The 23,694-nt window shown below is 36.9% G+C and overlaps 1 protein-coding gene across 16 annotated transcripts in view; it reads left to right on the top strand.

Moving 5' to 3' along the window:
- ARB2A (ARB2 cotranscriptional regulator A) overlaps positions 1-23,694 on the top strand; it is a 496,175-nt gene that overhangs the window by 251,145 nt on the left and 221,336 nt on the right. For all 16 annotated transcript variants that reach the window (XR_002785671.2, XM_023547664.2, XM_023547667.2 and 13 more), the window contains one exon: positions 22,061-22,180. Coding sequence is in view for 15 of the 16 variants with exons in the window: in XM_023547664.2 (XP_023403432.1) it covers positions 22,061-22,180 (120 nt within the window). In the remaining variant the exon portion in view is untranslated. The remainder of the gene's footprint in view (positions 1-22,060; positions 22,181-23,694) is intronic.

Below are 23,694 nucleotides of genomic sequence, written 5' to 3'. Positions count from 1 at the left end.
TTAATTTCCTAGTTACATATCACTTTTTTCATGGCCTCTGCTTTTCAAAGTGTCTGTGGAAATTTATTTGTCAATTATTTGTTAGTATCTTATCCCAAGACCCCCAAGGCTCAGCCTCTGTTTTTTGAGTTAAGACATGCTTCCAATCTTCCAGTTAGGTCAACCACAGACATTAAGATATGATAGAAGGTCAGTGGAAGAAATTCGTATCAAAACAACCACTCACCATGTCATATGACAGCCTGCAGTAACAAATGTGCTTCTGTTTTAACTTAAGACAATTAATTGCTAAAAGTAATTTAATCTGACAGAGGCAGTGTGTTGAAAGGCTGCTGGAGACGTCATAAAAGCGACCTTTCTGCCCATATGCAGCCAAAAGCCATTTTTAGCAAGGAGCTAAGGAAACAGTGCAACTTCTTTTGTACTTCGTTAATTAGTTATTGATTTGAAACAATGCACTTCCAAATATTGTTAGGTGAGCTAGACGCCAGCAAGGTCGCCCTGTGACAGCCTAGTCCTGATAATCTTTACAGCATATGAGAATTCCTTTTCGTTGAAATTTTCTGTTCTTTTATTCTGAAATTGAAATTGCCTTGTTTGCTATAATGACAACAGTTTTATTTTCACATTTATCTTTTCAGTTTAAAATATTTTATATATTAATAGCCTGATACTTAATCAAACTTTATTATGTGACATAGTTCCAATCTTCAGAATCCTTATTTGTGGATTTAGTCTCAAAGAAATGCATACTCTATGGAGAAAAGTGTATGTGCTTTGATTAGTGGTGCCAGAAAGATGAAGCAAATAATCTTTTAGTTCTTAAAAAGGGAAGCAAGATAGAGGTTCTAGATTTCATTTACTGGATGTACCATCCCTTCTTTTGTTTTTAATGTAATTTTATTTTCAGTGATTTTTGTCATGTTGCTCATAGAAGTTTTATGTTCTGCAGTCCTTTTAGAAATATTTTCTGACATTTTAAAATTACGTTTCTTAATAGAGCATTTATGTGCAAGTTATAAGTACAGGTCTATATGCAAGTCAATTTGCAAGGCACTGTGGAGGATAGGAGAGTTAGTATAGCAATGAGTTTAAAAGGGTGAACTTCTAACTTAGACTTCCTGTACGCTCCTCCTGAATTTTACACTCAGCTGTTTGACCTTGAGCAAGTTACTCAGCCTCTCTATGCTTCAGAATCAACTGGAGGGCAATGGGTTTGGTTTTTTTCTTTTCATATATAAAGTGACCAGAAGCTAGCAGCTAGTAAGCATCTGATAAATATTAGCTGCTACTATTTGTGTCCCCCCAAAATATGTGTCAATTTGGGTAGGCCATGATTCCCAGTATTGTGTGATTATCCACCATTTTGTCATCTGATGTGATTTTCCTATGTGTTGTAAATCCTCCTACCTCTATGATGTTAATGAGGCAGGATGAGAGGCAGTTATGTTAATGAGGCAGGACTCAGTTTATAAGATTAGGTTGTATCTTGAGTCAATCTCTTTTGAGATAAAAAAAAAAAAAAAACCAAGATGGGGGAGGGCGGTGGGGGGGACCTCATCCCACCAAGAAATAGTGTCAGGAGCAGAGCTCATCCTTTGGACCTGGGGCCCCTGCACTGAGATTCTCCTAGACCAGGGGAAGATCAATGACAAGAACCTTACACCAGAGCATACAGAAAGAGAAAGCCTTCCCCTGCTGCTGGCGCCCTGCATTCAGACTTCTAGCCTACTAGACTGGGAGAGAATAAACTTCCGTTTGTTAAAGCCTCAGTGGCGATATTTCTGTTACAGCAGCACTAGACGAGTAGGACAGAGGACATTCTGCTCTACATGGGAAATATTTTTAAAATAATGCAGTAAAGTTTTTCTCTGTATATTTTTGTGATGAACAGTGAAGAAGGTATTTGTGCCATTGTTCTAAAATCAGTAAAGAAGAAAAAAAATCAGTACTGCTGATAAAATATATCAATTTGTTATTTTATTGTGTTAAGTTTTTCAATTCGACTCGTGAAAAATCTAGATTTACGGTAGATAAAATGTTTTTCTTAGAATAGAAATTTCCAAAATGCCTGATTTTTATTAAAACATTTTCACTAATTGAGAGAGCTGGAAGGTTTTTTTAAGTTAAATTATTTCAATAAAAATATTCCTATATAAATAGACAAAACTTCACGGAAAAGCATATTGTCCTAAGCACTGGTTTGATTGTAGTAAATACGATAAGATTTTACAATCTCCAGTAATGGGAAAATGCAAATCAAAGTACTAATGTTTACAGCTATAAATTGACAAAATTAATTTACAAAAATTTGAAGGAACCATAGTACCTATTGTTGGCTGGATATAAAGAAAAGGTTCCTCTCACATAATAATGGTGAGACTGTGGGAAAGCAGTCTGAAAATGTTTAATTAAAATTAAAAATGCGTAAACCTTTCAAACCCAGTTTTCTTACTCCTGGAAATTCATCTCACTGAAGTAAAACTATTTATAATTCAAATTTATTTTAGCAACCTTTAAATACAATCAATTAATTGATAACCAAAATTCAATATCCAGATTTAAAAGCATGTTTTTTTTTTTTAAGATGAAATGTATTTCTGGTACACGAATTCTTCATATTTGATGGCTAAAGTAGTTTAATTCAAAATTCCCACAAGCTTGGAATGTCCTAATTTGTTGGAGTGAATTAGGTTTTACCCTAATACATAGAGAAATTATCATAATATATTTTAACTGATAATTTAGTTTTTTTCTAAGAGCATATTTTTAGTATGTGTTAAATAGATTAATGGTAAAGCAAATAATTATTGTAAGTATATAAATAAACTTGAAGTTACATTTTTGCAATGTATGCTGACAAAAAAATCAAACATTTAGTGTAATTTTTTTGCCAGGCTTTTTGTTTGGTTTCAGCTCAGCCTCCATATAGGATAGTAACCCTGGTTCTCTATTCCCAAAATTTTGCTTTGTTTTGTCAGAAAAGGTTAGAATTTTAGAGGTCTTCCAGATTAACTTTCTATATACAAATTAGGACTCCAAGCATCCAAGAATCTAAGCACCTCAAGTGTCAGAAAACTAGTTAAATGACATTGTCTGGATAAGATGAGAAGTCTTGTGTGTGTGTGTGTGTGTGTGTGTGTGTGTGTGTGTGTCAATGGTGTCTCAGTTGTAAATGTTCTTTCCATATTTTTTAAAATTATTAATTCTTTGAAAATAGTTTTTTCTCTTTAACGGTGTAATCATAGATGATTCATCTGGTTAACATGTGTCTTGAAAAGCAGAGATATCAAATCATAAGCATTTATGTTTGGTTTGCTGGTGCCTAACAGTAATTGTCCTGCATACACAAAAGCCTCAGGTTCTCAGAGCCCCGCAGAGAATTTCTGCTTCCCTGAGGATTACCTTGCCCCCTCCCCAAATTTCTGTAAAATGTACTATGTACTTCCTTACTTTTTTAAAGAGACCATACTAAAAATAATTTAACCCTCTCTTGATGACCAAGCTTTAATATTATGTGTTTTTGCTATCTTATAATGAGTTTAGATTCATGTATAGATACCATGGCACATACTTAGCTTCACACCCACATACCATTTTGTCTAGAGAATGTTCTTCTGGACTGAACTGTCTAAAAAGGTTGGCATGTCTTCAGTGTACTATTATAATGGTAATTATTTTTAGGATTATAAAACAGTCTTCTAACCTTACCCTCTCAACATCACAGACATATACCCTTGTTCCAAAGGTGTTCCTTTTGCCTCTCACTCTGCAGTAGTATTCATTAAATGGTAGTAGTTAGATCAGCCTTGGTGAGTGAGGTGTATGGAGCCCTGTAGGTCTAAGCATAGCCTCCATCCTTGCCACCACGGCTTCTCTGTTCATGCACTAATTGTATCAGCACAAAGGTATCCAGCAATAGAATCTGACAGACTTAAACTGGCTGAATCATTCCGCTTGTTTACTGCCTCTTCTGTGATGGATGCTCTTGGTGAGTGATAACATGTCACAAAGATCTTCGCTTCACACAGGCCATTACTTTCTTCAAACTCTAACAGTGATCCTAGCAGAGTGTTAGCATCATCTCCCAGGGTCCTTCCAGCGTGTTGTGATAGGCAGAATAATGTCCTCCAAAGACACTTACATCCTAATCCCTGGAACTTGTGAATATGTTATCTTCCATGGCAAAAGAAATTGTGTAGATGTGATTAAGATTAAGGACCTTGAGATAAAGAGATTATCCTGGATTATCCAAAACCAAACTCATTGCCATCAAGTTGATTCCGACTTGTAGCAATGCTATAGGACAGAATAGAACTGCCCCATAGAGTTTCCAAGGAGCGATTGGTGGATTCAAACTGCCAACCTTGAGATAAAGAGCCAGGGACCTCGAGATAAAGAGATTCTCCTGGATTATCCAGATGGGCCCAGTATAGTTGAAAAGGCCCCTAAAAGTAGAAGAAACAGAAGTGAGACTACAGAAGAATGGTTAGAGAGATGCAAGGTTGCTGGCTTTGAGGTGGAAGTAGTGAGCACCAGCTAAAGAATGCAGGTGGCCTCTAGAATCTGGAAAGGTAAGAAAATGGGTTCTCCCCTAGAGCTTCCTGAAAGGAATAGAGCCCTGCTGGCATCTTAATTTTAACCCAGTGAGACCAGTGTGAAACTTCTGTTCTACAGAACTGCCAGATAATAAATATGCATTGTTTTAAGCTACTAAGTTTGTGGTAACTTGATATGGCAGCAATAGAAAACTAAACAGTTATTAAATCCCATTTCAATAAACTCTCCCTTATCCCAACTTAATGTTCTACCGTTCTTTATTCAGCACCTTCAGAGTCTAGTCCCATGTGTACTCTGCCTATCCCTGCTCGTGAGTATTGACTAAGCCTCACAACTCCTTCAGCACATAGTCCCTTTACATCCTTACCAGTCTCAGAACTTCTCTGACTAGGTTTGTGATTGCAGTGGAATCCCTGCTGACCAAAAGGACAAGTTGGACTGTGATACAAGTACAACAAAGGACTCAACTGATCCCACAGGGAGATGAGATAGTCCTACAGAGTTCACCCATATTGGGGTAAGGGGCCAAGCATTTATTCTCCAGCACTGACCAGTTATTGGACACAGCTAGAGGTGTAATCTTGGACATGGTGGTACTCTTCAGCTGAGAGCAGTGGCAAGGGATAGAGAGTTGAGGGGGCTTGGATGCAAGAGCTGTTAGACATTAACACTCAAAACAGCTGGAGGAATGAGTGCTTCAGTCTTACAGGGAGTAAGGATGGGGGTACTGGGCAGTATGTCACAGTAAATTATGGCCATTACTGTGTGCATTTCTAAATAATATATATGTTGTTTAATTTGAAATATTGAGCAGCAAACACAGACCTAGTTGTGTAAGAAATGAAAAATATTGCTGCTCTTATTAGATGAATACAAAATACTTTTTTTTATCTAAAAAATATTACGTAAATACAAATCTGTCTTGGAAAAAGTACAGCCAGAATGCTCCTTAGAAGCAAGAATGGCCAGACTGTGTCACACATACTTTGAACATGTTATCAGGAGGGAACGGTCCCTGGAGAAGAACATCATGCTCGGTAAAGTCGAGGATCAGTGAAAAAGTGGAAGACCCTCAGTGAGATGGATTGGCACAGTTACTGCCACAGTGGGCTCAAGCATAACAACCATCATGAGGATGGCGCAGAACTGGGCAGTGTTTCGTTTTGTTGTATGTAGGTTCGCTATGAATTGTAACTGGCTCGATGCCACGTAACGTTATTACATAAAAGCTTCTAGTAGAAGATAAGCTGAAGTTACTTTGGATCATAGTCTGACTTCAGCCTTCCTGAGCATTTACAACAGCTTCTTCTTGGGAAATCGGTGAACAAAAGTCTTGAAAAACATGTATAGTTTCCCACAATTGGAGCATCTGGCAGGGAAAATCAGCAGAAATACGGCTAGAGCAAATGGGCTGCTCTGTATTTTCTGTTTCAAAGTATCACATGGTCTACCTCTAACTGCTAGTTTAGTGAAAGCAGAACACTTTTATAAGGTGTAATGAACATCCTCAGCTGATAACTGCAGGAGAATATGAATGGGAGGCAGAATTTCTTCTGCATGTGGTTAGGAAAAGCCAAGTACAAATACAAGTCCAGAGCAGCCTCATCAGTTCATTATGTCTTAAAATGATAATGCAGTGGTAGCGGGGGCCTTCATGATGACAGCCCTCATCGTTTCTGTCTCTTGAATCTTACCATTACCACTTGGTCTGGATGCCTGTGGCATCTGGTACACAGCTGGCATCCTGACAGCTTCCTTTGCCATTTTTCTGAAGATTGTTTTTGTCAGTCTTTCATGTTATTTATCCTGTTTCTTCTAGTTCATGTTTTCCTTTTTCTTAGTTTCTGACTTTGAAGGAGCACATCTTTCAGTTGCTTTTTTAGAGGAGAGGGATGGGCTATAATTTTTTTTTTTTTACTTTGTGTTTCTGAAATGTTTTATCTTACACTTAAATTTGGTGATGTTTTGGCTGGTTGTAGAATTCTAAGTTCTTATTTTCCTTCTGAATATTGAAGATATTTCTTTATCATCTTGTTTCCACTGTTGCTGTTGAAAAGTCCAGTCATTCTGATTTCTAATCTTTCATTTTTCTTTTTTGAAACTTGTGGAATCTTCTTTTTATCCCTAGATTCTGAATTTCAAAGTGACATGCCTTTATAAGGATATATTTTCATCCATTGTCCTGGATACCTCATCAGCCCTTTCAATCCGGCAGCTAATGTTCTGGGAAATTATCTTAAGTATTTTGTTGATGATTTCCTCCTCTCTGTTTTCGCTTTCTGGAACTCTGTTTTTCAGATAAGGGATCTCCTAGACTTATCCTTTATTATTTTACTGTCCCATTTTTCATATCTTTTTGCTTCTGAGAGATTTCTTCAACTTAATCATATAACCCTTCTATTGAATTTTTCCTTTTTTTTGTTTTTGCTTTTAATTTGCAACAGGTCTTTTTATTCTTCGTATAGTCCTTTTTAATTGTACCCTATTCTTGTTTTTATGGATGTAGTAACTTCTCTGATCTCTCTGAAAATAATGACTGTTTTCGAAGCTTTCTTCTACCTACAAAGTTTTAGTTTCATCCAAGTTGCCTTCCTTTATTTGTTCTGGTCTCTATTCTGTATTTGGTATTGTAGGCTGCCTTCATATGTCTAATAATGCTTAGCATTCTGTTCATGTTTATCAGTGGGGGTTAAATAACTCATTAGAAGCTCTAAACATGTGGGTGGGTCCAATTATCTTTGAGCTTCACTACAGATAATCTGAGTAGTCTGTTGAGAACTTTCCCCCACTTTCACCCCTATCCTTCTGTATCTTTAGAACTTGTATCTTATTTCGCTGTGTTGGATTACCCAAAGAAGAGTCTTAGTCTGCTTCCTGAAGACTGAGTGTCTGACTGCTTGCATTCTGGGAGTTTAAATGGACTAGAAGCCTGGTGCAGGGCAGTGGGTCACTACATTCCATGTTAAATTTGCATACAGTCACTTAATACCAACTGTGTCTGACACTCCCCGTTTCAAAAATCTCTCCTGCTCAGATGTGGAAGGACTTTTACCAAGCTACGTACAGTGAAAGGGGGAAATAATTATTTCTCCGCAATCTTATTTTAGCACGTTCTTGGAAACTCTATGGGGCAGTTCTACTCTGTCCTGTAGGGTCACTATGAGTCAGAATTGACTCGACAGCAACAGGTTTGGTTTAGTTTTATCTCACCCTCCTTCAGTCCCAGTGGTACCTGAAATCCTATTCCTGTTCTATGGAGGGTTCTGCAGGGTCAGTGCAGTTGGTCCTCAGCTTTTGCTACTGCCAGTTTGAGATTGGACTTTCTCAGATCTGCCAAGTCAGGTAACACTGTCTATACTGTATCTTCCAAAATGTTATCATTTTCCCCTCCCCAAACCTCCTAGTCTTTGTGGATTTATATCTTCTAAAAATTTTTTGCTATAGTTTTTATGGGGTTTGGGAAGGTAATGCAATCAAATGGTCTGTTCAATCTCTTCTTCTAAACTGGAACTGAGGTCTTAAGTGTTCAGAGCAGGGATTGGCAAACTTTTTTTTTTAATCCAGATAGTAAGTCATTAAGGCTTATGGGCCCTACAGAATCTGTCACGACTGCCCAACTCTGCTGTTGTAAGGCAGGGGCAGCCATACACAATACGTAAGGAAATGGAAGTGGCTGTGTTCCAATAAAACTATATTTAAAAAAATAGGTAACCACCTTGCAGGCTATGGTTTGCTGGTTTTCTAACCTGTGGTTTAGAATAAATACTTGCCATCATTGGGTTTTTTGTTTTTTGGGACCATTATTGAGATATAGCTTTTATATTATAAATTGTACCAATTTTAAGTGTACAATAAGATGTGTTTTGATAAATACATACCACTGTGTATCCATCCTCACTATCGTGGTAAAAAACATTTCCATCACTCCAAAAAGTTTTCTGTTGTGTCCCCTTGCAGTCTATCCCCTCCCTCACTGACCTGACCCTACCCACCACTGATCTGCATTCTATCAGTATAGCTTTGGCTTTTCTTAAATACCATATCAATACAGTATATAGTCTTTTGCATCTAACTTCTTTCACTTAGCCTTACTCTTTTTTTTGTAGGTGAATAAAGGGCAGAAATTTTATAATACATTTCAGGCTAGGTTCATTTTCTCTTTTGTAAGGTGATAGAAGCTATTCAAGTAAAAGAAGGGCACAGTGAACTTTTAGAAAATAAATGCCTTAATTTCACAGAAAATATCTTTTTTCATGTGGACCTGACCCACGGTACATAATATCTACGTAAGCAACACTCTTGTCCCTTAGCAGATTGGTTTATTGATACAAAGAGCAGCAACTTGGTTAATACCTCCAGAGAGGGAAAGCTAGGCAATGTGTTTTAACAATATAGTATAGGATGATTGAGATTACAGGCACAGAGTCAGACTACCTAGGTCATGTACTCTGTTATATACTAGCAGCTTTCTCAGGTAAGTTTCTTAATCATTCTTTGCCTCTTCATTTGATTAAACCAAAAAATCAAACCCATTGCCATCAAGTTGATTCTGATTATAAAGACAATAATAATACCTGCCTCACAGATTTGTTATTGGAATTCAATGAGAATATCTGTAAAGTGTTTAGACCTGTGCCTGTTATATAGTATGTGCTATAGAAGCATTTGCTGTTAACATTATTATACTTGCATTGTAGGTTGCACAAAGAGGGGAGAGACAAACTTTTATTAAATTGAGGAGAATCAGGAGTGTTTTACTTTGTTGGGAGTGCTCAGAAGTATAGCTTGGAATCTAAGAATCCTGCCAGCTCTACTTCCTCCCATTCCAGGTCACACCCATTTTGTGGCAATATAGCCCAATCACAAAGCATTTGACACCATTTCTGCAAATGATTGGCCATAATTATTTGCTTATCCCTTTTACTCACTTTCTGTTAGATAATTGTGGTATAAACTTTATATTCAAACAGATAGAAAGACAAAATTTTATGTCAGCCCAGTATCCCAGCCATTCTTTAATAACACAGTCAGAGTGTAATTTAAAAGGATAGGTAGCAGTAGTGTAGCATAGAGGTTCAGACACTAGGACCAGACAGACTAGCTTGCAATTCAGCAAGTTGTATGACCTTGTGGAGATTAATTAATCTCTGGACATTGGGATATTTATAGTCTCTATTTTTTTTTTTTTTTATATCATAAAGTCATTGTAGACTAAATGAGAGAAAGCCTGTAGCCAGTTCAGGTGACTGGCATCCAAGGCAAGAGATGATTATGGCTTTGGCTAGGATAGTAAGAGTGAAGATTGAGAGAAGTATGCTGATTCTAGAAATTTTGGGAGGATAAATTGAATTTGATAGATACGGGAAATAGGAGATGAGGAAGATAGAAAGGACGACGTCCAGAGTTTTGGCTTGAAAAACTGAGTGGATGAAGGTACTACTTACTGAGATGCGAAAGACCAAAGAAAGAGCAGATAATGGGAAGTTGAGAATCCAATTCAGAGTTTATTTTTGAAAATGTTAAATTTGAATATATGAGAAATTCAAATGTTTTCTTATGGTTCTGAATACTGATCGTTTGTCTTTTATAGTAGTTATAAATGTCTTCTCTTCCTAACCATTTACAGTTCATTAATGTAGCCATATTGACAAGTATCATAACCTTTAATCTGTCTTCAAGATTTACTGCTGTCAACAAAATCTTGACATCTAAAAAGTAGGGAAAATTAATAGTTTCTTGAGTACAAGATGGTAACATACATTTTTACACTCATAATTCCATCTGACTTGGATATCTGCCTTCCATTTGGTTTTTATTGAGCAAGATTTTACTCAGTGCAGAGTCTTAGCTTTATAAAAGAAATAATTTTAATTTGCAAACCTCGTCAAAACAGGTATATATTTTATATTAGTGTTCCATCTCCAGTTAATGTTTCCAATGTAGATAGCAAATCAGTGACAGAACTAAGGGCAGCTACAGAGGGCGTTGGAGAGAAAGTAGCTCCTCTGTCATCTCCAAGGAAACCCTGGTTGTGTAGTGGTTAAGTGCTACGGCTGCTAACCAAAGGGTCGGGAGTTCAAATCTGCCGGGCGCTCTTTGGAAACTCTATGGGGCAGTTCTGCTCTGTCCTATAGAGTCACTATGAGTCGAAATCAACTGGACGGCCCTGGGTTTTTTGGGTCATCTCCATGTACAGCCTGCTGTCCATAACCCCTCCTACACAGAGGCCATCATTATTGGATAGCCTTTAAAATCCAAGATAAAAACATAACCTACATGTTTTCTATGTCACTTCTGAATAACTTTGGAAATTAAGCATTTTTACCACCAATAAAAAAATATATATATTTTTTTTTATTTTTACTTATAAAAAGGAGCCCTGGTGGCACCGCGGTTAAAGCGATAGACTGTTTACTGAAAAGATGGGCAGTTCGAAACCACCAGCGGCTCCACAGGGAAAAGATGTGGCAGTTTGCTTCCATACAGATTTACAACCTTGGAAACCCTATGGGGTCACTGTGAGTCGGAATCAACTCGACAGCAGTGGGTTTGGGTTTACTTATGAGGGAAAATCCCCCAAATTAATTACAATTAATGAACATCTTTATTGAATTTACATTTTATATTATAAGTGTTGGCCGAGAAAATTTTTTTATATGAGTAAACTTTGAGTGTTAAAATGTGAGGAAGAGCTAAAGCATGGTTCCGTGGGTTTTTTACTGTCTGTTCATTCATTTAAAAAATACTTAGGGACAGCATATGAGCACAAGCACCATGAGAGAGATATAAAACAGTAACATCCTCCATGAAGCCTACAGTCTTTGGGGGAGTAGGATGTCCTGATGACTGTGTTCCAGAAAGAACAAGATGGAAGCACATAGAAGAGGACCCTAACTCAACTTGAACAGTCAAGATGTGGTATCTAAACAGACATAAAAAATGAGCAGGCAAGGGAAACACTGTGTCCTAACACCTGTAGGCCAGCTGGAACAGATTGGTTTGTTGGAGACTGAGGAGGTGGTAGACAGTATGACTGGAACATGGAGTGGAAGTCTGGATGGGGGGATGTGAGCGCAGCAGGGAGTGGTGAATATTAGTTAAGAGGAAACGGGAAAAGCCGTGTTTAACTGTTTTTATGATTATTTGAAAATAAAAATCTGATATTCTTTAGTCTCCTGTCCGCTAATCATTTGTCTAAACCAGATGGTGTTTTCTACCTCCAAGAAGTTCTTCCCACTTACTCCCTACTACATTGAGCCCGAATCGACTCACCGACAAAAGCATATATCTCCTTCAGTTGTTTTGCTTTTTCTAACTATCTAGTTAGGCTCGTTTGGGGAGAACCATATTACCCTTTATTATTTTTCAACTTACTTTTGCATCCAATAAAATCATATACTTTAAGAATACTAAAATGCTGAATGACAAATATGAGCAGCAATGGAAAAAATTGCATAATACGTTCTTTAACTATCCATTGTTCTCAGGCTTAGGCTCATCTGGTGTACCTCTATTTAGGGTAGAATCTGAAAATTCTACTTTATAATCTCTGTTTTGTGATCTTTTTAAAATCTGATTATTTGTAACTTGTCACTTTTATTGCCTGTCTATTAAAGGAATTAACATCTATATGTTCAGATTTCTAAAAATAGTAGTTTTACTCTGAGGACTACAGTTGAGGCTGTTGTAACAAAGATACCCAAAAATATAGTATATTAAATCAGGCAAAAGTTATTTCCCTGCTACATTGAAAGCAAACTAGGGCTGATATGGCAGCTTGACAGGCCTCTGCTGCTTTATTGTATTGTTTTTCAGTTTTTGTCTCATAGTCCAAGATGGCTGCCCCAGTTCTCACCATTATGTCCTCATTCCAGTCAACAGAAGGGAAAGAGAGATTATTATTTTCTTTTAAGGACATAATCCAAAGATTTACACTCACTTCTGTTCACATCCCATTATCTAAAACCTAGCCATGTGCCACAACTAGAACTGATGTTACGTGCCCTCGAGTCAGTTCTGAGTCATACCAACCCTATGTACAAGAAAATGAAACACTGCCTGGTCCTGCCCCATCCTCACAATCATTGCTATATTTGAGCCCATTGTTGTAGCCTCTGTGTCATTCCATCTTGTTAAGGGTTTTCCTCTTTTTCACTGACCGTCTGCTTTACCAAGCATGATGTCCTTCCCCAGGGACTGATCCCTCCTGATAACATATCCAAAATATGTGAGATGTAGTCTCGCCATCCTTACTTCTAAGGAACATTCTGGCTGTACTTCTTCCAAGACAGATTTGTTCCTTCTTCTGGCAGTCCGTGGTATATTTAGTATTCTTCACCAACACCTTAATTCAAAGGCATCAGTTCTTCTTTGATCTTCTTTATTCATTGTCCAGCATTGTTCATGCATATGAAACGGAAATACCATGGCTTGTCAGACGCACGTTAGTCTTCAAAGTGACATCTTTCCTGTTTAACACTTTAAAGAAGTCTTTTGCAGCAGATTTGCCCATTCTGATGTTAAACCACACAGTGTCTCCTTGTTCTGTCCCAACGACTGCCTCTTGGTCTACATACAGGTTCCATGTGAGCACAGTTAAATGTTCTAGAATTCCCATTCTTCACAGTGTTATCCATAATTTGTTATGATCCTTTGCATGGTCAGTAAAACACAGGTAAACATCTTTCTGGTATTCTCTGCTTTCAGCCGAGATCCATTTGACATCAGCAGTGATATCCCTAGTTCCAAGTCCTCTTCTGGATAGGTCTTGAATTTCTGGCAGTTTCCTGTCAACGTACTGCTGCAACTGTTTTTTCTTAAGTGTGATATTAATGATATTGTTTGATAATTTCCGCATTCTGTCGGATCACCTTTCTTTGGAATGAGCATAAATATGAATCTCTTTCAGTCAGTTGGCCAGGTAGCTGTCTTCCGTATTTCTTGGCATAGATGAGTGAGCACTTCCAGCATTGCATCCCTTTGTTGAAACATCTCAGTTGATATTTTGTTAATTTCTGGAGCCTTGTTTGTCACCAATACCTTCAATGCAGCTTGGACTTCTTCCTTCAGTACCATTGATTCTTCAACATACAGATTCCTCTCTTCTTTTTCACTCAACCTCCCCCCCGTCCCACACACACACAAAGGGGACACTTCCATAAAATAAGGGGCCTAGGAAAATCAGATTGAAAACCACTGACTTAAATTTATAGGCATATACTATCTATGAATGAAGATGTTTTTGCCTTACATGTAGCCAGGAAAGTACATTGAATAGTTTGCAGTATTCTTGCTAGTAACAAAATATGTTATACTTTCTTTTATTGTCCAATCTACCCTGGGACCAACTGCACAGATTGGAGAGAAAACTGGTTGGGAGTTTACTTTGTGCCTGTGGAACAAAGATTTTTCTCTGAAGCTTGATGACCCATTAAGTCAATCACTTCACATGGCACTTAACATATAAGAAATTAGATGAAACTATACAGACTTTATACCCACAAGTAATTTATCTTCACTATTAAATATTTAATCAAAAGTCTAAAAATGTAGTTAATGATAAAGGTTTCAATTGTTCTGTTTATTCTGTTAGTCCTCCAACACCAATGTAACAATCATGTGGCTAATGATATGTCATTTTTAAAAAGATTAAGAACTAAAAGTGATTTTTTTCTTGCCTTTAATTATAATATGAATAATACAGTCTTGAGAGGCAGTGCAGTGTGATGGTTAAGCTTGCGCTTCAGATTCAGACGGACCTGAGTTTCAATGCCAGCTCTGCCACTTACTAGCTGTGTGATGTTCTAGTTGGTTAGCCTCCCTGAGCTCCTGTGTGTATCCTCATGTATAAAACAGGGATAATAAGAATTTGGTGAGAAGTAAAAGCAATAACATACCTAAAAACTCTTCCCTCAGTATGTGATACAGAAAAAGATACCAGTAAATGTGTTGCTGTTCTCCGCAGCACAATTATGTACATGTTCCCTGCACTAAGTTTATCCTAACTTCCAATAATCCAGATAGTTAGCACAGTTATTTTATCCTGGACTTCATAGCATTAATAATAGTATGTTTCTCTCATTTGAATTTGAAATATATGTATTTTTTCAAGTATATATGCATATATTTCAAATATGCATATATGTGTATGTGATATTTGTATGTGACACAACTGAAATTGCTCACATAGCGTATGCTAGCTTAAAGTCACGAATGTTAGATTTCATTATTCCTAAAGAAATTTTATTGGTAGATGCGCTTACTAATATAATTACAGAAAGATTTATGTGAAGTAAAATAAAATAATCTGAAAGTATGGACCTTAAAACTGAGCATTTTGAAAACCTTTAAATTCAATTTTCAATTTACTTTTTCCAAAATTAATTATACATTTAAAGTGCTGTTGTGGGGTAGTCATTTTATAACTTTGTAGCAACAAGTTAACTGAAGAAAAATCTGTCAAGTTTGGCAGTGGTTCAGAAAATATGTGAACCTGTCACTGTAAGCAGTCTCAAAGGGCGAAGTGCTTTACAGGAGCTAATTAACCTTAGAAAATAATTACACAAATATGCAAATGTTGTTTAGAAAATTCCATGTGTTATCAGCTCAGGTAGTCCATCATAAATGCAGACCTTGCCATGCCGAGGTATTAGAATCTGGCATAGTTGATAAGGGCTTTGGTTACTGCATCACTTCTGTTTGGCATTTAACGATTAATGATGGCAATAGTACATCAGGAAATTCAACCTGTGCTCTGAATACAGCAGAATTCCACGGTGTGAATATCCTATCCATTCTGCCACCAGCAAACTCTAATTAATGGATGTACTTCTTTTCATACACTTTGTATATTCACATATTCTGAAATCATCCAGCTTCAAAAAAGTTACTAAGTACAAATTCACCCAGATGTGAAAATCACAGAGAAACCTGCAGATTAGATTCAGTGTGTTTGCATTCTGTAACTGAGTCATGGTAAGAAGTCTTTCCTATTCAACTCTATTTAGTTTCAAAATACACTGCTGATAATATATACTCTCTGAGTTATGGTTTATAAATATGTAGTGATTGTGGACACACAACTGCAGGTTGAAATGACACACATTTACCTTAAAACAGCAGCACCTCATTTTTAAAAATTGGGATTTTAGTAATGTAATATTAAAAACTCAAAACCAAACCCATTGCTGTCAAGTTGGTTCCAACTCAGAGCGACCCTTTAAGATAGGGTAGAACTGCCCTATAGGGTTTCCAAGGATGTAAGTCTTTATGGAAGCTGACTGCTACATCTTTCTCCCGCAGAGCAGCTGGTGGGTTTGAACTGCCGACCTTTCGGTTAGCAGCCGAACGCTTAACCACTGTGCCACTAGGGCTCCTAATGTAGTATTAGTCATACATTGTTCCAGAAATATATTTTAGAAACTACTCTCAGTTTATTCCTGTGCTCCATTATTGTGCATAACTGCTGTAGGAGGCAGCAAAGATTGGACAGATTTGTTCCGTCTTAAAATGATGGGGATCTAGCTCTCTTAAACACTGTGAATAGTGAAAAACTTTAGTTTTCTAAAAGCCTTGGGGAATTAATCATTCATGAAAGCCAAGTCTTTTATAACTAAGGTTTTTCTTTTTTATTGCCATTTTTTAAAAATAATATTTTGAATAAAAATATTTCTAAAATGTATGTCACTAGTCCTACAGAACTGAAGTTCTCATAGCATCATTTAACCTTCTCTGATGGTTTGAGGTTACTATTATGTCTGTTTTGTGCTTTAAAAACAATGGTGCCCTCAGGTAGCTGAGTAACAAGGAGAGTAGTCTCAGACTGGTGTGCTGTGTGCTCTTCCAATTTTTGCAGTTTTTCTGTTTGTTCAGTTACTCTCAAACGTTCAGCTGTCACTTCTTTCTCTTAAACCTATTTTAAACAAGTCTTCTGATTTTCTGTTTGTAAATTGGCGTGGGACTCAGACCAGGTGTTAGAATTTGTTAGATTTAAAGACCCTGCTCATTTGCTGATTCCCCCAAAGAAGATACCAGTAGTCACTCTGTGGGATTTCTAATTTGTTGTTGTTTACTTGTTTCCTTATAAAAAGCATGCATTTTTCAGAAATTTTGGACAGTTCAGAAAAGTGTAAAGAGCCAAAAGTAGAAAATCCCCATAATCCCACCATCATTAGGCAGCCTGGTCAGCAATTTCTAATATTTTGATTGTTGTTTAGCTTTTTTGCATGTATATGAGGCAATTGAAAATACCATGGCTTGAATCAGGCACACTTTAGTCCTCAAAGTGACATATTTGCTTTTTAACAGTTTAAAGAAGTCTTTTGCAGCCCATTTGCCCAATGCATTATGTCCCTTGATTTCTTGAATGCTGCTTCCATGGGCATTGATTGTGAATCGAAATAAAATGAAATCCTTGACAACTTCAGTCTTTTCTCCATTTATCATGATATTGCTTATTGGTCTGGTTGTGAGAATTTTTTTTTCTTTATGTTGAGGTGTAATCCATACTGAAGGCTGCAGTCTTTGATCTTCATCAGTAAGTAATCAGAAAATGTCTCCATGGACTGTGGAGGAAGAAACTCAGCTATAGTACTAATCTCTGAAAACAGTTGGCCTATGTATGAACAGTGGAAAGAACTGTTGGCTCTTAGCTCTTATTTAGTCACAGCTGGGTCATTTAGGCCTGGCTGGCAGTTGCCCTCATATCCTGTGATTCACAGAGTTTTACTGATTCTTCCTCTGCAATGACTCATTACATCCCTTTCTTTCCATTTTCTCTGCCACTACCCTGAATAGTATTATAGTCTTTATCACCTCATAGTGGATTACTGAATTCTTCGTTTAGAAGTGCTCTCTGCCTTTAGGCTTTGTCTAATCTAAGCGGTGTTACCCATGGGATCCCACACTGAATTCCATGAGTTTTGTTGAGAATTTTCAAGCTATCAATATGTAAGCCAGATTTCTTAGGGGCATGAGATCTCTGGAAATGGTGAAAAGGAAGACTGGAAAGGTGGGTTTAGAGCAGTTGTTGGCTCAAGATTTTCAGCTTTTATAGGCAATGGAAGCCATTTCGGTAAATGACCTTTTTAGCAGGAGAATGGCTTGATTAAAGCCAGGCTTCAAGAAAATTGGTCTGGCAAAACAGTGAAGGGAAAGACTAGGAAAATGAAACTAGTTAAGAATCTATTGTAAGAGGACCTAACTAAGGTAGGAATGGAAAAGGAAGACAGATACGATCTCGATAGTGTGAAGGAAGAATTGGGGACTATGAGAAGAAAGCAGGGAGGACCCACTGAGATCAGATAATGTAGATTTATAGAGGACCCATTGGATTTACTGCCAAGACAGTCTCACAAAAATAGAGAAAGTCACACTTCTCACACACTACTGTCTGTTTAGTCTTTGTATGTTAACATACCTAAGAAATGGCAAATTCATTAATGGCCAGCATCGTGGTATACTTCTTCTCATCCTTCCACCACCACTTCCAGTACAGAGACTAATGGGAACAAAGTAATTTAATCTACTCTATGTTTTTATTCTTTCCATATATAGAAGAATATTTCAGACCATCAACAATATTTTTTTTACTGTGCTTAGATGAAGGTTTACAGAGCAAATTAGTTTCTCATTAAACAATTAATATGCATGTTGTTTTGTGACATTGGCTACCAGCCCCCTGACGTGTCAACACTCTCTCTCCCCTTCTCAACCTTGGGTTTCCCATTTGCACTCATCCAGCTTTCCTCCCCCCTCCTGCCTTCTTGTCCTTGCCCCTTGGCTATGTGCCCATTTAGTCTCGTATATATGGTTGAGTTAGTGTATTATTGTTTGTTTTATGGGCCAGCCTAATCTTTGACTGGTGGGTTAACCTCAGGAGTAACTTCAGTACTGAGTTAAAAGGGTCCCCGGGGGGCCATACTCTTGGGGTTTCCCCAGTCTCTGTCAGACCAGTAACTCTGGTCTCTTTTTATGAGTTTGAATTTTGTTCTACTTTTTTCTCCAGCTCTGTCTGGGACCCTCTATTGTGATCCCTGTCAGAGTAGTCAGTGATAGTAGCCAGGCACCATCTGGTTATGCTGGACTCAGTCTGGTGGAGGCAGTGGCACTTGTGCTCCATTAGTCCAATAGTATTTTTAAGGTAATTCTGTCATATGCCGGTTATCAGCAGATGGAAACTATGTTAGCTCTCCCTGTTTTGTTTTTGCATTTCTTTAATTGCACGGTAACTGGGATGACCAAATGTCTGAACTTTCTCTGCATGGTTCCAGCTTAGGGCTTTTGTCACAGCACAATTACTAGTAATGCCCCCTTCACTATTAAAGGTTTGAATAATAAATTCTGTGGTCACTGTAGATATATGTACAGAAAAGTGCTAAAAAAAAGTGTGGACAATTTTAAGAATGGCTATAAAGAATACACTTATGTTACTACCACCCCAGTTAAGAAATAGAGCATTGCCAGCTACCAGAAGCATCTGCCTCAATCACAGCTCCTTCTCTCTTTATTAGGGTTAACTCTATTCTGATTTTATGATAACTTTTTGTTGTCGTTGTTGATTTTTAAACTAATTATCAAAGCCTAAAATGTCCTACAAGGATTTTTCTTCAAATGATTTCATATATATATGAAATGTATATGTGTATATATGGGAAACCCTGGTGGTGTAGTGATTAAGAGCTACACCTGCTAACCAGAAGGTCGGCAGTTCGAATCCACCAGGCACTCCTTGAAAACTCTATGGGGCAGTTCTACTCTGTCCTATAGAGTCACTGTGAGTCAGAATCATCTCAACGACAACAAGTATGTATATATATGTATATATATGTCTGTATATATAACCAAAAAACCAAACCCAGTGCCGTTGAGTCAATTTCAACTCATAGCGACCCTACGGGACAGAACAGAACTGCCCCATAGAGTTTCCAAGGAGCGCCTGGGAGATTCGAACTGCGGACCCTTTCGTCAGCAGCCGTAGCATTTAACTACTATGCCACCAGGGTTTCCATCTATATATGTATACACACATATATACGTATATATAGTTTTTGTTGTGTGCTGTCGAGTCGATTCCAACTTATAGCGACCCTATAGGACAGGATGGAACTGCCCCATAAGGTTTTCAAGGCTATAATCTTTACGGAAGCAGACTACCACATCTTTCTCCTGTGGAGTGGCTGGTGAGTTCGAACTGCTGACCTTTCGGTTAGCAGCCCAGAGCTTTAATCACTGCAGCACCAGGGCTCACTGTGTGTATGTATGTATAGGTAATTTCATATTTATGTTACTGATAGATATCTTTGAAAGTATGTTTGTATTTTAGCTCTTCACTACAGGGTTGTAACTAATCATCCTGAAGGTAATGTTGTGCTTGCACTATTCATTTATTTCATTCAGTTACACTAAGATGTAATGAACAAGACACAGGTTTTGGCCTCAAGAATTTGATAATCTAACAAGCAATTGTAATAGCAAACATTAAGTGGGAGCATGCACAAGATGTCATTGGAGGACATTATCCAGTCTTGCAGATGATAGAGAAGACTTCCTATAGGAGGTAATATCTCAATTGAGCACTGAAGACAAGTAGGAATTATGCATGTGAGGGTAGGAGGTAAAATGGAGGCACAGCACAGAGGAGCATTTTCCAGACAAAAAAGATAGCCCAGAGACAAGAAAAAGTATGGCACAGTTAGGAAACTGAAATTTGTTCCCTGCAACTGGAACACAGAGAGTGAGTGTGAAGTCTCTTAGGAGGGAGGGGGTCTCTTTGGAGGCAAAGTATCATACAGGGCAGTGGTGAGAAAGATAGTTCAAGAGATAGGCAGAAGCCAATTCATGAAGGGCCTTGAGAATTATACTAAGAACTTGGAATTTGATCCTGAGGGCAATAAGGAGACTTTGAAGAGTTCTAAGCAAGGAGTGAGTGACATGGTGATATGATCACATTTGCATTTTTGAAAGGTTGTCCTTACTACAGAATTAGAGAAAGCATTTAAAAGGGCAATACTAGGGGCAGGGAAACTGGGCTGGAGACTTGTAGTCATCTACTTCTGAGATGATGATGGCTTGAATTAAGCCAGAGGACATGGGAATGGAGAGAAGTGGACAGATTTAAAAGATGGACAGGATCCAGAGGATTTTAATGATTATTATATGTGGAGTTTGAGGAAGAAAAAAATAAAAGATGATGCTCAGATTTCAGCTATAAGTGAAATGAGGGCGAGAGGTTTGTAGAGAAAATTGTTAGTTCAGTTTTGGATTGGTTGAATTTGAAGTGTCTGTGGAACATCCAAGGATCCCTGGTGGCACAGTGGTTAAGCGCTTGGCTGCTAACCAAAAAGTCGGTGATTTGAACCCACTAGCTGTCCCATAGGAGTAAGATACGGCAGTCTGTTTCCATACAGATTACAGCCTTGGCAACCCTGTGGGGCAGTTCTACTCTGTTCTAAAGGGTCACTGTGAGTCAGAATCGACTCAGTGGTGGTAGGTGGGATATCCAAAAGGAGATGACTATTAAGCACTTGGATATATGCTCTAAACATATATTTAGACTGGTCATGGACATTAGGGAACAATAGCTTTTTCGGCAATTGAAGCCATGCATATGGACCTTAATAAGTTATTAGAAAACTTCTAAGATGGACAGTGTGGATAAGTTGTTTTCATTGCCTCCTATTCATGACATCCTGAGGCAGTCAGTCATTTGGTGTTAGAGCTTCTAAGAAATACCTCTTCAAAACATGTCCGTTATCTGCAATAGTTCTTAGCATTTTCTTTTTATCAGTATTTTTTTTTTTAACACATTATACAAATTCTGGCTTTAAGCGTAAGTCAGGTATAGAAAATACAGCAAAATGAGGTTATTACAGGACTTTTAGAGTTAAAGCAAGTTTGGAGTCATGTACAGGCCCCTGGGTTTATGTGATTTAGATTTATCCCAATTCTGAAAACAAAATTTGCATGGAAAGTGTTTCAGAAAAAAAAGTGTGTGTGTTTGTGTGTGTCTGTACATGTATTTTTAAAAATAACTTAAATAGAAAATTTTTATTAGTAGTATTCCATTTATTTCCAGCTTACAGAGAAACTTAAAATTTTATAAATCGTATTTGCAGATCTAAATGTAGAAATTTAACTGACTTCTTAAGTGTTATATTCTTTTATCATAAGACCACTAGAGCTTTCTTTTATGCAATTCTAGTGTATTTAGGTATATTTCAATGTCTCAGATATACCTAAAAGTGCAGTTTTCCCTCCAAACTGTGTATTTTAAATATTTTCTTTCAGAAAATTGTAGTAGCAGTTAAGTTTTACAGAAATTTACTAATAGTTTAATCCTAATTTATTCTCTCATTTGGATTTTCAATATAGTTTTTCTGTTATTATTTTGAATCAGCTATAACTATCTTTATGCTATGGAAGCATGCATATAATTTAATTTTTGATTACTGTGATAATAATTAGATACAGTATGTAATATGTCATTTTTTTCTCTTTATAGGAAAATGGCTCTCCTGAAGAACATGCAGTCTACGTGTGGGACCATTTCATAGCCCAGTCTGCAGCTGAGAATGTATTTTTTGTTGCTCACAGTTATGGAGGACTTGCTTTTGTTGAACTGGTGAGTGTACATTCAAAGTTATTTTTAACTTCTAATCTCCTTACAGGCTTATCCCCCACCTCCCTTTTTTTGTTGGTGTCATTATTTTAAACTATTTTATAAAGAATGAAAATAAAATATTTAGAGAAAATAATTTCATAATGTTTAAAAAGAATATACTGGTTTTTTTTTTTGTTTGTTTTTTTACAGTGGCAGAGTTTTTCAGTGTTAACCAAAAAGCATTTTGCCTGTTCCTTATTTACATATCCTTTTTAATTTCTACATTATAGCCTCAGTTTCCATACATTTCATGATATTTGTTTCATGTTTTATGTGTATACCATTATATTATCTGTAAAGCGTTTAAAAAGTCAAGAGATTCTTCGAATATTTGAAACTATTTTGGCAATCCTTAACTGCCCTTATCTCCACAGGTTAGTACTTGATACATACAAGTAGTGTGAAAACTCTCAGAAAGCTTCCATTAATCTGCTTCTAACTGGAATGTGTTGCTTGACCAAAAAAAAAGAAAAAAATCTTTGCATTTCAAAATCATCTAATTCTTAGAGTGAGGATTGTGTATCCAAAAATTATCAAATTTCTGAACCTTGAGTGTTTTGGATTTTCTGAATATGCATTATTGCAAGTACCACAGTTTCGTGTCAACATGAATGGTTTCTGCAATCTAATCAGTACTAAAAATGCACTAATGAAGAATTTATGCCTCTGTGTCCATAACCTCTTCTATCACAAGAAAGTACCAATGCTGTAATAAAATGATCAATTCAATAAAAGCGTATTTGATCATTTTAATTCCAAATAGACGAAAGTGGACATCAAAAGCAGACACAACATTATTTTTCTAATTTTTGTGTTTCTAGACTTGGTATGTGTTTCCTTTTGTCATGGAAATTAAATATATTTCTATGACCTTTTCAACCTCCCTACATCTTATTGCTTACACACATGATTTAGATACAAGACCCGTGGTGACACCTAACACCTGAGAATATTTTAGCCGACCTCAATCTACAAATGCTTTTGCTATCCTGAGTTCAATAAATATGTTAAATTATTTGTTTCTTAAATTTATTTCAGTTTAAAGGAATTATTTTTAAGTGCTTTTAACTCTTCTTAATTTATTTTAACATATAATTGAATATCTTAAGATAGCTCTTTAACAGACGAGTGTCGCATTATTTTTAAAAGATGAACCTTGTCTTTCAAATCATCTTCAATCCTTATAGATTGGTATAGCTTAATTTTTTGTCTGTACCCAGTAAAACCAATGCCGTCAAGTCGATTCCGATTAAGCCATTAAATTACTTAAAATGTGAAATTTCATTGACTTGAAGAGGAACTTAAAATATGTATGAAAGCCTGTATGACTAATCAAATTTCAGACTTCTCTAAAATGTGAATTCCTATTTTTTACTTTAAGACAGTTTATAAAAATCACTTGTGGTCAAATTTGGAATTTAAGTGAATTTTGGACAGTGTTAAAAATGGACTTAAGATGCCAAAGTAACAGATGA

The sequence above is a fragment of the Loxodonta africana genome, chromosome 2 (genome assembly GCF_030014295.1).
Source record: "Loxodonta africana isolate mLoxAfr1 chromosome 2, mLoxAfr1.hap2, whole genome shotgun sequence".
In the NCBI taxonomy this organism is placed as follows: Eukaryota; Metazoa; Chordata; class Mammalia; order Proboscidea; family Elephantidae; genus Loxodonta; species Loxodonta africana.
This window is presented reverse-complemented; position numbering and strand designations above follow the sequence as displayed.